At 43.4% G+C, this 19,441-nt stretch overlaps 1 protein-coding gene and 1 long non-coding RNA gene across 2 annotated transcripts; both read right to left on the bottom strand.

Annotated features, from left to right (window-relative positions):
• Window positions 1-10: 10 nt before the first annotated feature.
• Window positions 11-4,856, bottom strand: LOC138688918 (uncharacterized). The gene is made up of 2 exons (XR_011327688.1): window positions 4,174-4,856; window positions 11-49 (listed from the first exon to the last, which is right to left on the bottom strand). It is a non-coding gene; the product is annotated as an uncharacterized lncRNA (long non-coding RNA).
• A 5,038-nt stretch (window positions 4,857-9,894) lies between these two features.
• Window positions 9,895-13,675, bottom strand: SMKR1 (small lysine rich protein 1). The gene is made up of 3 exons (XM_069801484.1): window positions 13,372-13,675; window positions 12,903-12,960; window positions 9,895-10,364 (listed from the first exon to the last, which is right to left on the bottom strand). The coding sequence occupies exons 2-3, from the start codon at window positions 12,903-12,905 to the stop codon at window positions 10,134-10,136; spliced, it is 234 nt and encodes a 77-aa protein (XP_069657585.1). The 5' UTR covers window positions 12,906-12,960; window positions 13,372-13,675; the 3' UTR covers window positions 9,895-10,133.
• Window positions 13,676-19,441: the final 5,766 nt, after the last annotated feature.

Below are 19,441 nucleotides of genomic sequence, written 5' to 3'. Positions count from 1 at the left end.
GATGGGTCTATTTTCTTTCATAAGGAGTTTTTATTCTCATCTTAAGCCCCTAGAAGAGAAAAGGAACTGATTCACCCACTATGCTGTAAACAAAACACCCTGATGATTTAGCAGAACTAACTGAGCAGTTTCTTAAACATTCACAGTGCAGACTGAAGGGGGGAAGAATACAGACACAGCTGCTTGGCCTTTTTCTTCTCTCCCTCTTCTTCAGATTAAAAAAAATTGCATCCATTGCTTTCCTTTAATGTGAGTCTTTGCAACAGTGATTGTTCAGTAAGGTGCAATAAACCAGATTTGCATGGCTCATAAAGAACCAGGCTGGTTTTCATTACTCTAGGGAGAATGTTGATAGTGCAATGAGTTTGTTATAAGTAGCCTTGATTGGGCTCTGGCTGCCACAGCTTCCTCTGGAGCCAGATTAGACCAAAGCCAAGTCCAACTTTTGGGAGGACTCCTGTGATGAAAAGCTCTGTTACAGTTTGTGTAGTCATCAAACTCTACACAGGTGCAATCATTCTGGAGAGCTGCTACTGGTAGGACAGTGGATTCCTGCAGCATCCCCCAGAGCCTGTCAGGGCTCTGCAAACAGATTTCTGGTCTTTCATCTGAATATCCCCCCTCTTCAGTTTAGATCCTTACGCCTAGTTCTCCACCTTTGTGGACACTTCTCAGGTATTTTCAGCTTATTTTCACTCCTTTTGTTCAAATATAATTTGGTCAAGTTCTGCATACACTGATCTTACCGGTTTTCTGCACAGAGTATGACACACAAGCATCTAAAGTTGTCCAGTGTTACAGTGCAAGATGGGACAGAGCGAAGAAGCTGAAGATAATATGTGATTAGCTTTGCCAGGTATTGGAGAGAGAAGGAGGCATTTTCCCATAGAATTCCGGTTCTCCAGGCTTCTTATTATTTAACATGTTTGATCTCATTCGCAGTTTGCCAGTACCTCCGTGAAAAAGACACGTCCAGAGCTTTTCTTCTCTATTTCAGGTTCACTGTCACTAGAGCCACCTCGAGACCAGAGTTTCCAGTGTGGCCTCTCTGGGTTATGACGCCATAACTCTAACCGCAGAACTTACCCTTTTTTATAATCCTTTGGCATCACTGCCCAGAGCCAGCTCACACTCATAATTGCACGAGTGAAAAACCCTAGTATAGAAAGCAATTGGGCAGTCAACAGTTAATTTCAAGATTTGTTTACTTGCACAGCAATAAATGATTTTAGGGCCCCGCTGCCTATTTTTGAAGGTCTCTTTTGGATAGTCGCCTGGACCAGCAGGGCTCTGAGGCAGCCTCAAGCCTCAAAAGGTTTCCCATAGGAGCAGGGAGGATTACAGCAGAAAGGGGATCTGTGCTACGGGCTCTGGAGACCTCAGTTCTCTCATCAGCAGGGAGAAAGGGTGCATGGTGTGAAGGTGTAGAAGATAACCCAAGATTGGGGCTGAGACCCTTGTTTTGGCATATATGATTATACAACAAAATGGGGTCTGAATGTGCAGCAACACAAGCGATACAGGACATGTCTTGGGGACAGCAGCTTTACTTGTGTTTCCTCTTCTGCAGCAACCAGTAACCAAAAGGAGTCTGGATTTTGGGCTCGCACCACAGCAGCCAGCCTCTTCTCATAACTAGTGATTAATTGTTTCGATTCTGCCAGTACCCAGAGTATTTAGAAATAAAAGACGGCACTGCTGGATGAGTGCCATTCTCTCATCTTTTTGAAACAGCAGTAACAGTAACAACTACAGAGAGAGAATGGCACCTAAGAGCCCTCTTAGGCTATTATGTATAGCTTTTGAGTGCCCATTGCAATGTTCTTGCAGCTAAGCACCAAGCTACAGTAGATTTTACAGCAGAAACAGTTAATGGGGAGGCAAAGATGAGACTGTAAAAAAGGAAGACATGAACTGGGAACTTGTTGGCAGGAAGGCTTTCCTCTCCCATCCCCATGTTTTGCCTGAAGCTTATTTTCAAACACACTGGTGAAGATTTTTTTTTTTTATCGGTTCTTAGGACAGGGATAGCCTGATTCGAGTGTCTAATATCCTTGCTGAGGCTTGGCCTGTACCAGCACTGCGCTGCTGCTGGAGCACCTGATAATCCCAGTCCTTGACTGTGGGACAGAGCTGATAAGGGGCAGCTGTGGCCAGCACTGCTCGGGCAAGCTTGGGAGCCCAGCCCCAGGGTGACAGCTCCTTAGACCAGCTGCCGTCCTCCTAACATGGACTGTCGCGTCCCGTGCTTCCAAATAATGTGCTGCTGCAATGCCTTTTGTACAGGGCTGCGAATCCACTCACTGTGAGATACTTCTTCAGGTCCAATCTGCTTTTCTTAGGGAAATAAATTCCCCAAGCAGTCACTGAAGACTGATTACACCGAGTTGGATATTTATGATTTGCTTTTCTTCATTACTCAAGGCAATTTCAGCTAAACTGTGTAACACGCAAGGCGATTTTCCCCTGGCTGGGCTAGCCATCTGAACACAATTACACTTGGCTATTATTAGCGGGAGTGAGCAGGGCTGAGTTTACAACTGTGCAGGAGTGATAAGCTCAAGACGACTGTGCTTTCTCTGCAAGGAAACTGTCTAGCTCTGCTCCACTCCTCCACGTCTGAGACACCACCGTGCTGAAGTCAGGAGGTATTTTTGTTCTCTGAACAGGGATGCCCAAAAGGCGCAGGCCAGGTGGTTTCCTTTTAATAGAAGATTAGACAGAGAGAATATCCCACACAATTTTACCGTCATCATCCAAGACACTAGAGTCACGGAAGTTTTCAAGTTTTCTGATACCCATTTTTATGGCCTTTAGGCCAAATTCCTTAGGACCTCCAAGCCAAGGCCATATTGGTTTCCCTGGACACATCACTTTATGACGAACTTACATTTCTGTATCCACACTAAATTTGAATTTGCTTTTGCAGTAAAATCTTACAGATCACAGAGAGTGGGATAGGTCTCACTAGATGTTCCTGTACCTAAACAAGACACCCACGGCTGCTTTAAGCCTCTGCATACATTTAATCGGAGGAATCACATCCTGAACTGCTCTTACTATATGAATCTAGACGACTAGTCCAGGCATTGATGCAGACATTTAGATTTAGGGGATATTAATACCATGATTCTCAGTTTTATGACTCTCATGTAGCAACATGTGAGAAGAAAAACTGCACGTTGGAGGTGTTAATTGTCACCTTGTGCTGATGAAGCAGTAGCATTGTGAAGCACAGAGGAAAGCAACAAGAATAACAGGTTTAAAAAATGTAACATCGGAATGAAAGGCTGAACGTAGTGCACTTTCTTACCCTAAAGAGCTGAAAGGAAGGAATTTTAAGAGAAAGGAGACATAATGATCCTGAATTCATGAAAGGTTATAAAGACAATGAAGAACTGTGGGTTATGACTACTGGTAAGCTCAGGGCTAGCACAGCTCTGCCACATATAGGCATGGGAATAGTCCTGGAGCTACCTGGGAGCTGAACAACCCTGGGACATTTCAAGAGGCACTGAGAAGCTCGCCAGAGACACCCCCAGGAGGTTGTTGGTCTGAAATCTCACAAACTATTAAAGCTACTTTGATCTCCTTTTCCAAGTAAGCTTGCAATGCCAGGTTGTGAAGAACTTTTAAGACCTGCCAAAGCATTGCAACAGACCCTAACTGTGGTTCTAGGCAAGAAAAGCAAAGTATCAACTGCCAGTGTAAGAGCTTGAAATGTTTCCTATTCTGCTATCTGCTTTCTGGTGATGGCAACGGAACTTATGCAAGCCACATGCATAAGACAATGGAAAAGGACGAGGAATCAATGAAAGCATGTACATTTCTAAGAAAACAGAGCTACTCCTTGGACAGTTCCCAAAGGGCAAGCTATAATTATCAGGTACTCCCAAAGTATTATATCTATTTTCAGAAGGTGCCAGGGTTCCCAGATAACATATCTCAGGAGCCAAAACAACAGGTGACAGAAGAAGGGCTCTTGCTTTCAAGGGCACCATTTCAGGCCATATCATTTAAGGTGAGCTGGACACCATGGCAAGCTCAACAGTTGTTATTCCAATAAGACAAAGAGCCTCATGCTTAGAAAGCTCTGATATACCCTGGCAGAAGATGCCTGTTTCACTAGGTCTGGGAGCTTCAGCTTTAAATAATAAATAAGGCATTACTTACCTTGAAGAACTGAAGCACAAGGTGAGATTACAAAATTGAGATCACTAGAGGAGCCACTACTATCAGGAGTATTGGAAGAAGCAGTGATTTCATAAGGGTTGGCATTTTCTTCTTTTAATTTCTTCAAGCATCGGATTGTTGCCAATAAGCAGATTGCAAGTCACGTTAGAAGCTTTAAACCAACCGTAACTCTCATGAAGCTCTCTTACGAAGCAACTGATGTTGCCAGATTATTCACTTTCCAGAGAAAGGTCAGATTAAGAAAACTAGGAACATGACATCATTCATCTACATCACTTATGATCCAACCTTCACTTCTGCTGTCTTAGGGGCTTGATAAAATCTGCTTACAACCCAATCGAACTCTACAGACATGAAATAGATATCCTCAACAGGCCCCTCCCCTTCTCTGATGAAAAGAAAAATCCATTTTACACATGCAAAGCATTCCCACTTGCTCCTCCACAACCACCTCTAGTGAAGGATACATTAAATCAAGGATGGGAAACTCCCAGCATCATCAAAAGCAAATGTCACAGAACAGAAATTCTCTCCACACATAAACGTATTATGGTTTCAAGAAAGTCCGTCAGCCTGCATACCATTTTGAACTGCCATGAAGAGAAACGCATAGAAGCTATCACAGACAACGTTTTGTGTAAACAAGAAGGAAGCCAGATCATTTGTGCTATGCAACGAGCAATCCAAGTAGTTGTAACTGTGTATTCAACATGCAACGTGCTACGTCATGTACTATGGTAGTACATCCATCAGATCAGATGAGGATTTGGGGGCGGATTTATTCTACAAACATTTTTTCAGACCAAGAGAGGTCAAAAAAGTCATAGATAGTAAATTAATTTTTCCAGGAACTAAATACTTAAAGGAATGAGCAGTTTGCCATAAATGTAACAAGCACCAGACCTTTTGGTCCAGATGTGGTCATGCCTCACGTGCCTGTTTCCCATCTCCTTTTTATCTATAGGGAGATCCCAGCATGACTAGCTCAGGCAGAGATAGCTATGCTATAGACACGCAAAGCAAGGTGAGATGACCCATGTTTAAAGTCTCTTTCAAGTGTGTTGACCATATCGCCACCGAGAAAACTCAAGAAAAAACCCAGCTGCAATAATTATCATAACTAATTGCTTAGCTGATACAACTTTCATTGAAACATCAGTTTTGTAACTTCTGGTTTAACATCTCAGCATGCATGGAGAACTCTCCTCCCAGGCAGGTTATCTTCATACTTCACAGAACAGGCACTTCTTATTAAATGATGTGGAAAAAGTACCCCCAAGAGATGTATGACCTACTTGAATCACCCAGGAGAGAAGAAGATTTTCTGAAGTTAAATGTAATTTTCAGCTTGCACTAAACAGCATTAAGTATTTTTGCTTTCTTTGTGTAATCTCTGTACTCTGGTCTACCTGCTAACATTAAAAAAGGGCTTTCTTTTAGATTGTAGGAGCACTTGGCCTATCGCTTGCAATTTCAGCTATTAAAGATATTCTAACATTCAGCAGTAATTGCAGGTGAACTTTTAAAGCATTTGCTTCAAGTATTTCCACCAAAGAGCAAACTGCTCCCTTCATGGCATATAGTCACGGCTATTCCAAAGAAGCCATTGTAACCATGTGTTGCATTAAATATTTTCCTCATTTTTCTTAAACATTTCTCTCTTTTAGTGCCAATTACAGCTAGAAGACAATTGGGAGAAATGCTGATACTAAGCCAGTCTTTTGCATAAAAAAGATTTCACATTCAGTTTGCTTTAGCTTAGTGGTTAATATACCAGACCTTAACAGTAAATAAAAAATGCCTTTGATTGTTTCTCCTGAAGTCATATAGCAATAACCTAGAAGGAACACTGCAGACTTCAAGGACTCTATTTTATTTTAAAATAACTAAATATTTCTTACCTTTAACAAAATTATGTGCAGCTTAAACCAAAAAAAGTCAAGGAAAAAGGTATTTTCTCCCCAGGATTCTCTTATGACTAACCTATGGTCTGAGCCTGTCAGGGTGGGAAGGCCCTATAAACTTCCTCTAAGGGGACATCAAAAGGATCTGCAAGAAGCAGGACTCCCAAATTCGCCGAATACCTCCAGAAAACTACCATTAACTGGATAATTATATAAGTGGATAATGCACTAGGATGTAACAAAACCATCCCAGTATCTGAAAGGGAAGACATCGATCCTTGCAGGTGTCATGGAACCTAGACAGCATGTCTCAGAGAGCAACCTTTTCTGTAAGTTCTAATCTTTTGTTCCTTCTGGTCTTTTGTATGGCAATTACTGGAAAAAGATAAAAAATAAAAATTACTTGTGCCTTTTTTTTTTTAAATAAACAGAAAGCTTGAAAGGGAGGGGCTTATAAAAAAGACAGTAAAATTGGACTCTCTTTGTTCCTGGAGGACATCTGAAATGGCAGTGGGGAAAAAGACAGTGGAAAATAAGCAAATAAGACAGGAATTAACCTACTGAAAACTTTTATTTACTTCTGCTGACATCTAATATGCCTTTTGGATGAAAGTTCTTTAAAAATTCACCATAGCAACCTCTTCATCATGGAGATACCATTTATGAGCAAAAGAGTCTTCAGCTATCCTCCCTTGAAGTTGGGAAGTAATAGCCAGGTCATTTCTTAAAATAAGAAATGAAACAAAAGGATACATGCCACTTCTCAAGCCTTTCTTATGCATCATAAAGATCCACAATGCTTTTCTTAATATGCAAATAATGTGCTAGGAGATACCAGGCAATACAGAAACGCTTACTGAAGGAAAGAGTAAAGAAGGGAAGCTGCTCACATACAGCTTGAAATTTTCTAATACCAAATGTGGTGAATAATATCTTTTTTTAAACTTTTTATATATATATAGCCATCACATCACATAACAGTCCTGTGACTCTCCCCTCCCCACCACTGCGCCCCACCCACAAACATGCACATCAACATCCAGTGTATTTTTAAACAGCAGAGCTTTAGTATACAACTTCCTACAGGAAACATTAACCTCGCGTACCCAAAGCAGCCGACTGCGCACGACTGCTTGGTAACAGCAAAACGAAGGAAGCCCTAATACTAGAAAAATGTAACTTCCCGCAAAAGATGATGCACATAACACTGCGAAGTTCCCTTGCACTGTGCCCATAAAGCAAAAGGCCTCTCCGGCTTGCAGTTTCTCCTCAAAAGATTCTTTGTGGATTTGAGCAGAACAGGCTTTATTCATCATAAACTCAGCTTGTAAGTTCTGTACCCCAGCAGGCAGAAAAGCTTGTCACAGAATCAAACTCTCACAGGTTGTGATAAAACAGAAATATCTGCAAGTGTCATCCCACAGCAGCAGAGACTCCCTGTAAAGTCACATCCACTTGAGCCAAAGGCTCTCTCTTAGAAGTCAGCAGCATAGCCTGTGGCACTCTTAAGCCACACATTTAAATAGGGAATCGAGCCATTTGAAGTCCAAACTTTTCTTTAGAGATATCTGTTGGTCTTTATTAACAACTGGGGAGCCTGAATTACATGCAAAACTGAGATGGATGAAGGCGTGAGAGAGGTAAAAGGGAAAAAGAAAAAAAAAGTGCTGCATTTTTCATCTGTTGTCAAAGAAATGAATGGCAACTTTTCAGATACAATAGAAAGCAGAGTCTTTGTCCTTTGCACTTTGTTGGTCACTATCTGGTGTGCTCAACTGCATCATGCAGAAATAAATTATTTTTTTTAAACAGAGAACATACAATGATATTTCATTATTTGTTGCAGTAATTTTTGCATACTAAAATTTTGCTTTGGAGTCTTTAAATCATTGTAGCTCCAGTCTATCATAGATGTAAAAATGGCTTCACCTACTTGTAACCGTTGTATCAGATCAGACCACTTGCCTGTCTTGTGTGGCACGCTGTCTCCCGCCTGGTCAGATAACAGCTGCTTCAGAGGAAACTGCACCTGACGCTGCGATAGGTAGCTGGAGATAAGTTGCCCAGAAGGAAGTCACTTCCCCAAACACCTGCTCTGCATGCAATTGATGTTAAACTGGGTTCTTCATCTTGGCAAGAGATTGTACTGCTCTTCAACTTCTCCTGCAAACAGACCCTGGGACCCAAACTGATAGCGACGGTGGGGGGCTGCCCCATGATGTAAAGTAGTTCCTACCTCAGCGCTGAGAAACATCTGTCCCTTAAAGCTCTGGGTAGTCAATATATCATACAAAAAAGAATTTTTTTTTTTTTTTAAACATTTAGCTCCAGATGCTAAATGCAGAGGTTGCAAGAGATCTCTTGCTTTAGAACATTGATACTTGGAGGAAATAGTTGCAAGTATATGCTGTGACCAGAGACTTCCTGGTGGGGTGACGGGGAAGAAAGAACACGAATAAATGGTGAGGAAGACACGCCGATGCACAACATACAACAAACTGGTACTGCAAACCACATCGCTGATTCAGCAGAACATGCCAACTGCAGACTAATTAGCAAGGAAACAGGACATCCACCATGATTTTCTTGACATATAGATGAAACAAATTCAGTGGAGTAGCGCAGTAGCCTACATGACACTAGTTGGCATACAAGCAATGCCACAAAACTATGATTTTACCTGGTAAAGACCTTTTCATAGAGGGAACATTTTAAGCTGGAGAAACAGTATAAGGCCTTACAGGCCTTTATTGGTTTGGGTCAATCACATTATAATTGACTCTTCTGTTATCCGTAACATAAAGTTATATGCAAGTTGGAAAGGTGCTGTACCTCCTCCTGCAGTTAAGTCAATCAGAAATGACTTGAGAGCCAGCTCGCTGCTCTGCCGGATCAGCACTGCAGATGTTCAGCCCTGAGAAACCAACCGAAATTCTGATGTGATACTTCCTGTGCACGTCACAGTGCTGCTTGCTGTAGAGAGCAGTCTTGCATGCTCACAGTCCCTCGGGTATCCTAGAGAACTGACACATCACCCCTTATAGTAGCTCTAGCCCATTGCACATTCTCTTTTCCCAACTCTTCCTGCAAGATTTCAGCCCTCTGTTATTCCTTCCCATCTCTCCACAGCCTGCATCAGTTTAGGACACATCCTCACCCTTCCCAGTCATTCCACTGCATCCTTCCAGTCAGCATAAGAATCTGGGAGGGATGTACAGCTTCACTTGACATGCTGCTTCACAACTGACCAAGGGCTGCATTAAATACATCTGGAGGAAACAGAGTGAAAAAACTGAATCGTAAAACAAAGCTTGTGGTGTCCAGCCAGGATGTTTGGACTAAGACCAATTACTGCAAGGGGAGACCTGGGGGTGGGGGTTCATCATCACCTCTAACTGTGTCTAACAGCATCGCTGACAACATCCAAGCTAGATGTCTAGATTTTACCTACAGCCAAAGGAAAGCTGCTGGTAATTCACTGGAGCTTCAGTTACTGCTTGTCTGACCGAATGTAGCCATTTCCTTCAGAACAAGGTGAATCATGCAGCTACACAGATGGCATTGCAGGGGTCCGTTGACCCAAGGGGGCAGCACTGGGTGACTCTCAGACAGATAAGCCAATGTTATAGAAATCATCCTTAACACTGTCAGTCTTACCATGGTATCCCCTTTCTGAGCTCAAGTTTCCACCAGCGCTGGTTAAACCAGCTGGAGGTACGCCAACGCTGTTGGGGTGCACATCCCATCCGTAAAAGAACGGCAGCGGTATGGGTAAAGCAAACCCCACTACAAACCCTTCAGACTGCTGAGGTGCAATGCTTTATTCCATACAGAACTGGAGGGTGAAGGGCCACAGCTGAAATTACAATGGCACAGTGTCACTTACCATTTGTCACTCTATGCTTGAGCTATAAGAGTGTCTTTGTACAGACACAACAGTGATTATAGCAAAATATTTGAGCTAACCGCTGGAGAGGTCAGTACAAGTCTAACCCACAAAAAAAGTCTCTTCTTCACTGGGCAGCCTGGTTTTCACTAAGTCCTTTGGTTTCCAGCCACCCGGCTACTTTTTTTCTTCCCCTTCTTTTTGGGGGACCCAGGCCAGGGAAAGCCCCGGAGTTCCAGGCAGGCAGCAGCGTTGTGACAGATGTAGTAAGCGTTGAGCATGGCAGCTGGGCTGAGGATATCCACTTCCTTCACCACCTTCTTTGCTTTCTTTTTGAAGCTTTTGCCTTTGCCACGCTTGGGTTTGCTACTTTTAGCTGCCTGCAGAGAGAAAAAGACCACAAAACCGCTCAGTTAGTTCTGCATCTTTATTGTCTCACTTCTGGGTAGAGGATCCCAAGACATCCTGGAACAGCTGTTTCATTGCATCTTAGTCCAGGCTCACAGTATTAGCTCAGAGCCCCTCACCCCAGACACCTGTATTTTGTGGTGATTTTATATACGGACTCACAAGCATTAATACACTTTCACCAAATCCATATTTGCTCTATGGGCTGTAAGAATCTTTAAAGTCATCAGACAGAGCTAATTAGTGTTCCCCTGTGCTTCTCTCTGGCTAAAAAAGGTTTGTGCACAATGGAAATCATACATTCTTTTCAATTGATTTTTTAATCAGTGCATTACGATACAATCCTGAAGTAAACTAAGCCTATGTTGTGCGCTCACGCACTACTGTGTGTCTACTTGTGACTCTGGTTTATACCAGAAAAGCAGATCTCCCATCTACAGCTGTGGCCTTTTCAAGGCTGTGATACTGTTGCTCTTCGACCACTAGCAGTAACACAAATCTAAACAGCAGCTCTGCCATTCTGTATGTAAGGAGGTGTTGCCAAGACTCACCCAAGCCTTGGAGCAGGCCAAAAAAACACTCCTGTTAACTCCAGCTGATTAGTGTTGGTGCCTGAACACCCAGCTCTTGCCTCCAAGAGGGATTTGCCAGAGTCTGATTCACTCCCTGGATTGTTTTCTCACCCATCCTGGCCACTCCTTGCAACAAGCCCGGAGTGTGCCTGCATGGAAGATGCTGCCTCCAGGTATTGAGCAACAGAAACCGGGTCAGGGAGCCAGAGAGATCTCTCATTGCTGCTGTGTAGGCAGGAAAATGGTGATGGCAACATGGAGCCAGCAGGTGGGCAGCATTCCAGGAACGTCGAGGATGGAGTGACAGCTAGTCCCAGAGAAAAGGCCAAACAGGAGTATTTACACATTGCGAGTGACTGAAAGTATTTGATCTCTGGTCTGATGCCAAGAGCACTTTCAGTACACAGCAAGTCACTTTATGCTCATCTATTTCTATTATTTGCCTGGTTTTGCACACTGTAATTAAACAGATCCAAGCACTTCATTAGGAAGAATTAGCACAGATACAGCCAGAAAGGCCACATGTAACTATCAGTTTCGCATAAACTACAGGAAGGCAGTATACGTAGGATATTTTTCATGGTATCAATTCTAAAGAGTCCCTTTACAGCTCAGTACTGTTAAGTGCAAAAGAGACAAACGTTTGTGCTCGGAGGTATGAGAACAGAGGCAGGGGTACAATCTTCAGCCAGGACCACAATGTGAAAGAATATGTATGGGTAAAGAAAAAGAAAAAACCCAACATCAAGATTTCTATATAAAACAGAGAACCACTATCCACAGAAGGAAAAAAGACAGAAAAGACAGAATGCAAGCTGCAGCTGGTGGCAGATTGTTTCCTAAACCTTCAGTCCTGCAGACTGCAAACTACTTGAACATAGACATACGTTAGAGAAGGTGACAAGCCTTTTTTGCAGACCTTAATTGGATAGAATTTGTTGAATACTTCATGTGCTGGAATGTGCACACTTCACAGAGTAGATGCTTATGTCAGTTTTTTCAGCTAGTCACCTGAATCTCACTCCCTGCTTACGCACTCCCAGCAGGGTCTCTGGCAGATTTTGTAAGCACAATTACGTTCCTGGTCAGAATTTGGCCTGTAGCTGATCTTTCAAAATAAAAGAGGTGTTTACAGGTAAGGGCAAACTGTTGTCCAAGTCTGCAGTGGGAACCAGGGAATGCCTTTTGTCTAGAGCAGCCTCACTGCTTCTGCTGTCCCTCTGCAGCAGATACCTCTGACCTCTAGGCTTTAAACGTTCTCAGTCATTGTCAGCAACTGTCTTGTCTTCTGTTTCCCATCTCTCATGAAACACAGCATCGGTAAGCTGTAGTTTGCAGTCAGCTCACACATTCGAGCACAACCTAGAGCAGGGGTTCCCAAAGCATGGGAAACTAACAAGCTACAGCACAGCATCACGAATGCTGTCAGAAGTGACACCTTGTGCGTGTACGTGCACATATGGCTGTGCCAGAGTCAATGCTTGGTGCACCAGCTGATGACCCTGGGATTTCTTATGGATTTACCAGGCAACCAAAGGATGCATGATGCTGAGCAGAATGCAGTTCTTTTTCAGCATGTAGAGGCAGGACTCACACCAATCAGACTTCCCACCATGATTTCTGAGTTTTTAAACTCCAGTCCGGCACGACATCTGAAAAATCTTCAAAAGCACTGGGAAACCCATGTTTGTGCAGCATTTTCATTCGCCACAAGCAATAAGATTTGAGGCGTTATAGGGTATGTGCAAAATTTTACAGCCTGTAGCCAAAAACAACAAGAAAAGCTAAAAATTGGAATCACGTGCATACTTGCACACAAAGTAAATTTGGGCAGTTCAGTTTATGTCCTGCAACCTTGGGAAGGAACCTTTTGGATATTAACTCTATTTCCTTAAAAAGCGTTATCAATACTCTTCAGAAGAATCAAACCTGTATTACCATGGCTATGTCTTTTTACTGAGCGGTGGGACTCCACATCAAGCCCTGAAGATGGACCCTGCAAGACACAATCACGCAGTGGGTTACATAGTGTGCAAAGCACTAGTATCGTTCCCTCCTAAACTTTAGAGTTAAAGGGGAAAAAGAAGAAAATAAAGTTAGTCCCTTGCAAAAACAGGTCGAGGTGTGTCATATCTAAAAGCATTTCTTTGCAATCACCTGTGGAGTCACGTACCAACTGCCAGATTCCAGAACTCTGAGCTTTTCAGCAAAGCCCTCGAGAGTCACTCTAACAACGCAAGACTAGACAGGCAAAAAAAAAAAAAAAGGAGACCCAGAACCTCAGCTCGGTGTCAGCGACCTGCAAAAGGCCCCAAGCTCACGGCAGCCCTGCCAGGCTGCTCCGGGCCCCCACCGAGCCCCATTCCCTGCTTGCAGGACACCCCGTGTAGCACAGGCAGGACCTTACCTCCCGTCTCCACAGCACCCACAGCCTTCTTTTCCCCCTTTTGCACAGGCAGAAGAAACGAAGCTAGGGAGATCTTCCCCGGCGTGAAAAGACAACCAATTCTCCACAGCCTTCCCCCCGCCGGCTGAGAGGCGCCGGTCTCGCGGAGACACAGCGCTCCAGAAATAAAAACACAACGCTTAAGCGCAGCCCACAGGAGCCCGCGCTCTCCCTGCGGCGGGTCCCGGTCCTGGTTTCCCCTCACGGCCACCGCCGCCGCCGCCAGACGCGATCTCCCCTCGTTTACCTCCCGCCCCGCGTTACCATGGTACCCACCCCCGCCTCCCCAGTCCACGCATGCGCAGCGAAAGGCGGGAAAGAGGAGAGGGGCGGGGCTGCCGCTGACGCACCTCCCTTCGCCCAATCCGCTGCTGGGGGTCGGTGCGCACCGCGCGCTAGCCCGTGACCGTTGCGGTCGCAACGGCCGCCTCAGGAAAAGGGCGGGAAAAGCCTATCGGGGCTGAGGGGAGCTGCGGCCGTCCTCCGCCCTCGGAGGGAGCCGGGCAAGAAACGAAACACAAAGGGCCCTGCCCTACCCCACCCACAGCCAAAACCACCAGCGAAAGGTCGTAGGGAGGCTGGGAGAAATACCACAACAACTTACAGCTGAGAGGAGGAGGGAAGGAAGTTGTGCTTTTCAGAGGTTATGGGAAAGACTGGCGTTTGGTAGACCGTTAAATGAATATTCGGGTTATTTGTGAGCAAATAGCCTCGGGGTGTTGTGCCTCGGGCTTCCTGCCCGTGCCGGGGGAGGCGCAGCCCACGCCTTCATCCTCTCTGCTATTGCAGGGGGGGTTCTCTTTGGTTAACCAGCTGACGCAGCATCCTTTACCACAGAAACATTTGAAAAAACAACCTCTGCTTTTGCCTCCTTTGAGAGCCACGCCTTCGCACAGCAGGCATCTAAAACTACATGTGATAAAGTTCGGGTGTTTTAAATCCCCATACAGCAGTTAAAGTTAAGCTGAGGCCTGAGACCCAGGGAAGTGCTGGAGGTGGAGGGATGGGAGGGAGGAGCAGGCGGCTGAAGGGTTCATTTCAGTGCCCTGCTCCATCTTTAGACAACAGTTTTTTCACAGCCAGGATACTAATTCTCATAAATACCCTTTTTTATTAAACTTTGGAGAAAGAATGGGAGGCAGGTGGCTCTCCTGCATCCCTCAGCACCGGGCTTTCACTTGCAAAGTGAATCAAACAGCACAAGTGAAAACTATCAGGAGCTGAATTGCCCCATAGAAAAAAAATAGCTCATAATTATACTGTTGCCAAACCCCAACACATCAATGGGTCTGCCTAGATCATGGCTTTATTTTTGTCTCGAACATTAAGCTCTCTAAATCTGCTCTCTGGTACGTAAGCCCATAGGATGCACTTTATCATATATTAAAGCTCTTCTTCCAAATCTTGACAGGTAGGAGCTTGGAGGGCTTTTGATTTTAGTGAGGTTTCCTAAGGAAATGGGGCTTGCCCATCAGTCCGTCTGCAATAACTTCTGAGCCGGTTGGCCAATTTCAACCAATATTGACACAGAAGTAAGAGTTCGACTACATGAATTCCCTATGCATTTCATGAAAATTGTCAGCTGCACAGAATGTGGGAGAGAGGCACTATTAATGTCTCAGCCAAGGAAATGTTAACCCAGCTCTGCCCATCTTTGGGCTGTTTGGCAGGGGCACGTGCTGTCGTTGCAGTGGGGAGGATGGAGCAGTTTTTAAGGGCAGTAGGACATGAACCTGTAGGAAGACAGCTTTGTTTCAGAAAGATTAATTTTAACAAAAACAAGGATTCTCTTAATTATGGGAACTGGGGGCTATAAAATAAGTTTCAAATAGCAGAAAGACTAATTTTTAATACAATGGTAAGTACTGAAGACCAACATGTAATTTCTTTTTTAAAAAAACACTTCTGGGAATAGAGATACCTTTACTTTTTAATTTGCCTATTGGACATAACAGCTGTCCAGCCTTTGTTTTCTCCCCTGGTATGAAGTTTGTACATATTATAGTCTGCTATGTACAGGCATTTAAATAAATCAGCATTGGAAGGGACTGTGGGTAGAGGACTGTAAGTATGATTTACAAAAATATCCAACGATCTTTCCCACTCTTCCCCTCTTCCTGGAAGCTACAGAGATTGTTGGGTTTATTACAAACACAAATTTCCATCTCACAGAATTATAATGATTAACAAGCATTCAGCTGTTGCTTTGGACACTGTGAAGTGATGCGGTGGTTAGAAGGTATGTGGACTCTGTAAAGGAGCTTTTTTAATACTGATAGAAGAGTGGTCATACTTGGCTACAAATGTACAAATACTGAAGGGGGACAGAACAACTCTGTAGTGGCAGAAATGTTTGCAAGGACAGTATTTCAGCATGAAAATAGAAGTGGATATGGAGAATGAGCCAGACAGGTGACTGAGTAAAACACAGTTTAATGAAGAATGATCAGAACTCCTCCCAGAAATGAGAACAAAAGAAGAGATGGAACAACAAAGAAAACAATAGCCTAATAAAACATTAAGAGAAAAAAAGGTATCAGTGAAAGAAAGGAAGAAGGTGGTCAGAAGAAAACTGTTGAAGGAAAATAATTATCACTGCACATAGACTAGATATCAAAAGAAGGCTAAATGACAGGAATGAGTGCAACAGCAAAATGCACCAGGTGGTTACTAGAGGAGGAGCTCAGGAATGGAGAAAGCACAGAGCAAATGCACTCCTTGGCAAAATACAAGTCTAATGATTATCTCTTTCATCAAGAGGGAAAGTTGAGCCAGGAGCGCAGGTTGGATGGAGAAATGAGACTAGGAAACTTTGGAAATAATATCAGCTGGGTCATCACCTGACATCGTGGCTAAGCGTGGGTGTTGGCAGAGAGCGAGATGCTGCTGAGGAGGATGTTTTGAAAAGCAATTTTGAAACACGGGGTGGAAACCATTAGACTTATTTGCCTTGAGCAGAAAGGGATTGAGTTAATGGAAAACACCGTTTTTTCTTTCCAGAGTAATGTGTTTGAGTGCCTGACCAGCTGAATGCTGTTACTGTGAATACAACACAGACCTCTTTCTCAATCCAGTGGAAAAAAACTTCTCTGTTGTAATCTGGACGTGTTACATGTTTTCAGGAACAAGTGATAAGACATTCAGCATAGAAAACATACATCTCAGATTCTTTTACTTATCATGGGTGTTTGTTTTGTCTAGAAAAATACCAGCCTTTTTTCCCTTGTGACTGTTATCTGTTGCTATGAGTGGGATCCAGGAGAATGTGCTATTCGGATGGAATTGCTTTCTGATCAGTGAGGAGTATCAAAATTCACTGAGGCTAATGAGCATGTTATCTCTCTTCTGCTCAGACTAAATGTTGGAGCAGCTGAACTTCTTTATATTTAGAGGGAAAGGGAAACGAGGGATACTGTTACCCTGTTTCATAGGCCATTGTCAGGGCAACATGGAGGATGAATTGCAGAGTAAAGAGGTTCCTTGCCATTTGAAAAGGTGCAGGGCCTTGGTCTTTGGTGGTTCTAGGCACGTCTGTGGTTTGAGTCTTGTTTTCAGTGGCTAAGCTTACTAAAGCAGCTCCTATTCTTCCTTTTCTCTCCCTTTCCTGTCTCTAAGAGGCCACAGGCAACTGAATCAGTTAGCTATTTGAGATTAATACAGCCCTGCCAGAAGAAAACTCACTGCTGAGGAGAATCTCAGAGGAATCCTGGTACCTGATCAGAAGGAGCCAAAAAAGACAGCAAAAGAAGCAAAAGACCAAGAGAGAATAGGAAAAGGCTTGGTAACGTAGCTCAGAAAGGCGGTCTGCAGATTTTCTAAGTAAAACTCTTTTGAATGGGTCTTGGGATGGATAATGAAAGAAATAATGAAAAAATAATATTTGATTTTTACTGTGTTCAGCAAAAAATGATTTTGTGTAATTTTTATTAACAAACCACATGGCATAAATAAAGCAATCATTAATTATACTCCTTATCTCCTTTTAACAAGAACAACTGGCAAGAGACCACATTATACTAACTATTGAGGCTAAAAAGAAGTAACAGTAGCGACAAGCATGTCTGAAATACTAGATCAAGGAGACAAAAATTAGCCTGTGCAGTCAACTGTTGCTATTTTGTAAAGATGCTTGGACCTGGCTACAAAACAAGCTATTGTTTACACATGCAAGGCTTTTGATAAATAATTAAGGGAAGTTTCTGCAAATGAAAAGTATAACAAACCTGGCCTCATGAAGTCACTGCTTTAGTTAAAACTGGATAAATAAAGAGTGCTTTAGCTCTGGCAGCTGTGAGGCCAGGACAACTCAGTATCATTATTTTTATGGAAATATTCACATAAGAGAAAGGAGGGATATTTGGTTATGGCCATTTTCATAGAGAGACAAGAAAATGTATAGCCACAGACAGGGGACCACATACAAATGGAGAATTGAATGGCTACTGGGAAGCATGTCTGTGTATGGAAACATAATGTCTTACATTCCTTACTCCAACAAATTGACAATATCTTTTTTTAACAGGTTATTCCGTAAGATGTGGAATTAATGAAACCCAGTGTCATAGAGATTTGCATCCTTTCCCTGCAGCGCTCTGCAGCTCAGCCCTCTCCCCCTTGTCTTTTCCCAGCGCTAACCGAAAGCCTTCCCCATGCCCTGCAGAACAGTTCCTCTGTCCCCCAGCCCAGCGCACAAGGCAGCTGCGGACTCATCCCAGGATCTGCCAGACAGACGCAGATCTGCTGGCCATCGCGCGGGCACTAACTGGCCCACTGCTTTCTGCCGGACTGAATGGATCAAGGCTGAATTCCCCCTGCCTTTGCCTCGGTTGGGGAGTTAATAGGGTTGCTCTCTACCTAGCTGCCAACTTTCACAACTCCGAAAGGAGCTTCATATCTTTGAGGCCTTTTATCCTTCACTGAAATTTGCATGAAATTAGCTAACCCATTCAAAAGTTGCTTATAGAGGACTGAGAAACTAACAGCATAATTGCATGTGCCTTATATCCCTAGAAAACAAGGCTAAAAATAGAAGTCTGTACTGAGACACTGAAGAAAATGACTTACCAACAGCAAAACTTTCAGCAACCACCTGCAGGCTGAAAGAAAAACACCTCTGTGTATACCAGTTACAACAGAAACTGAGAACACTTGAGCATTCCTAGAATCAACAGTCATGTTTGGGGTAAGATAACAGATGTTCCTTCAGCTGTAGAGAAACCATGTGAAACTTTGTTCTGAAGCTTTCTTGCTATACACCAAAATGGTTATTCCATAACTGCTGTCTCCTAGCTCTTTTGAGATTATTTTTTTTTAAGGAAAAGAAAATCCTCACTGTGAAGCAATGAAGTTTTAAACTGCTACCTGCTTGCAGTCCGAGAAGTGCAATAGGAGGATGGAGTCTTTTCTAGTACTGCTAAAGAAGCAGCATCTGGGACTGTCGGAAGTACTGGTAAGGGAGTTTTCTAGAGGGGCCTCAGTTAATACACTGCTCAAACACCTCGAGGGAGAGTCTCTGGAGTATTATTGTTTGAATTCCCCACATCTGTTTGTAAGTAAGTGGAATAAACTTATTAAAATAGAGGTTCCCTCTATGCCTGCTAAACTGGCACTTCAGCCCCACAGCTGCTCTGCAGAGCGCTGTGCAGCCCGTAGTGAGGCCAGCAGTTTTTATCAGCATGAACTGAAACCCACGTTTTCCAGCTTTCTGGAAGAAACCCTCACTAAATATGGCACACCGCAATACAAGAAGTACAGTCTTTGTGACAAATATGTGATGAGACACAAATATTTAAGTTAAAAGGTCTACCTTTCCCTAGTTACTTTTTTTACACAGAGGTTCAGGTTTTGTACAGAGGTATATCTCTAGGAAACATAACTTTTGGTGGTAGTGGTGGAAATAATAAATAGTATTCAAAGATAACAGTTTATACCATCCTCTACCACACAGACATTCGGGTAACAATTTGTATTTCTATTTACCTCAGTAAAAAACAGAAAGCACTGAAAAGCCGTGGAAAACTTATATGAAGCA

This window comes from Haliaeetus albicilla, chromosome 14 (genome assembly GCF_947461875.1).
Source record: "Haliaeetus albicilla chromosome 14, bHalAlb1.1, whole genome shotgun sequence".
Classification (NCBI taxonomy): Eukaryota; Metazoa; Chordata; class Aves; order Accipitriformes; family Accipitridae; genus Haliaeetus; species Haliaeetus albicilla.
The sequence above is the reverse complement of the archived record's forward strand: the minus strand, read 5'-3'. Positions and strand labels throughout refer to the sequence as shown.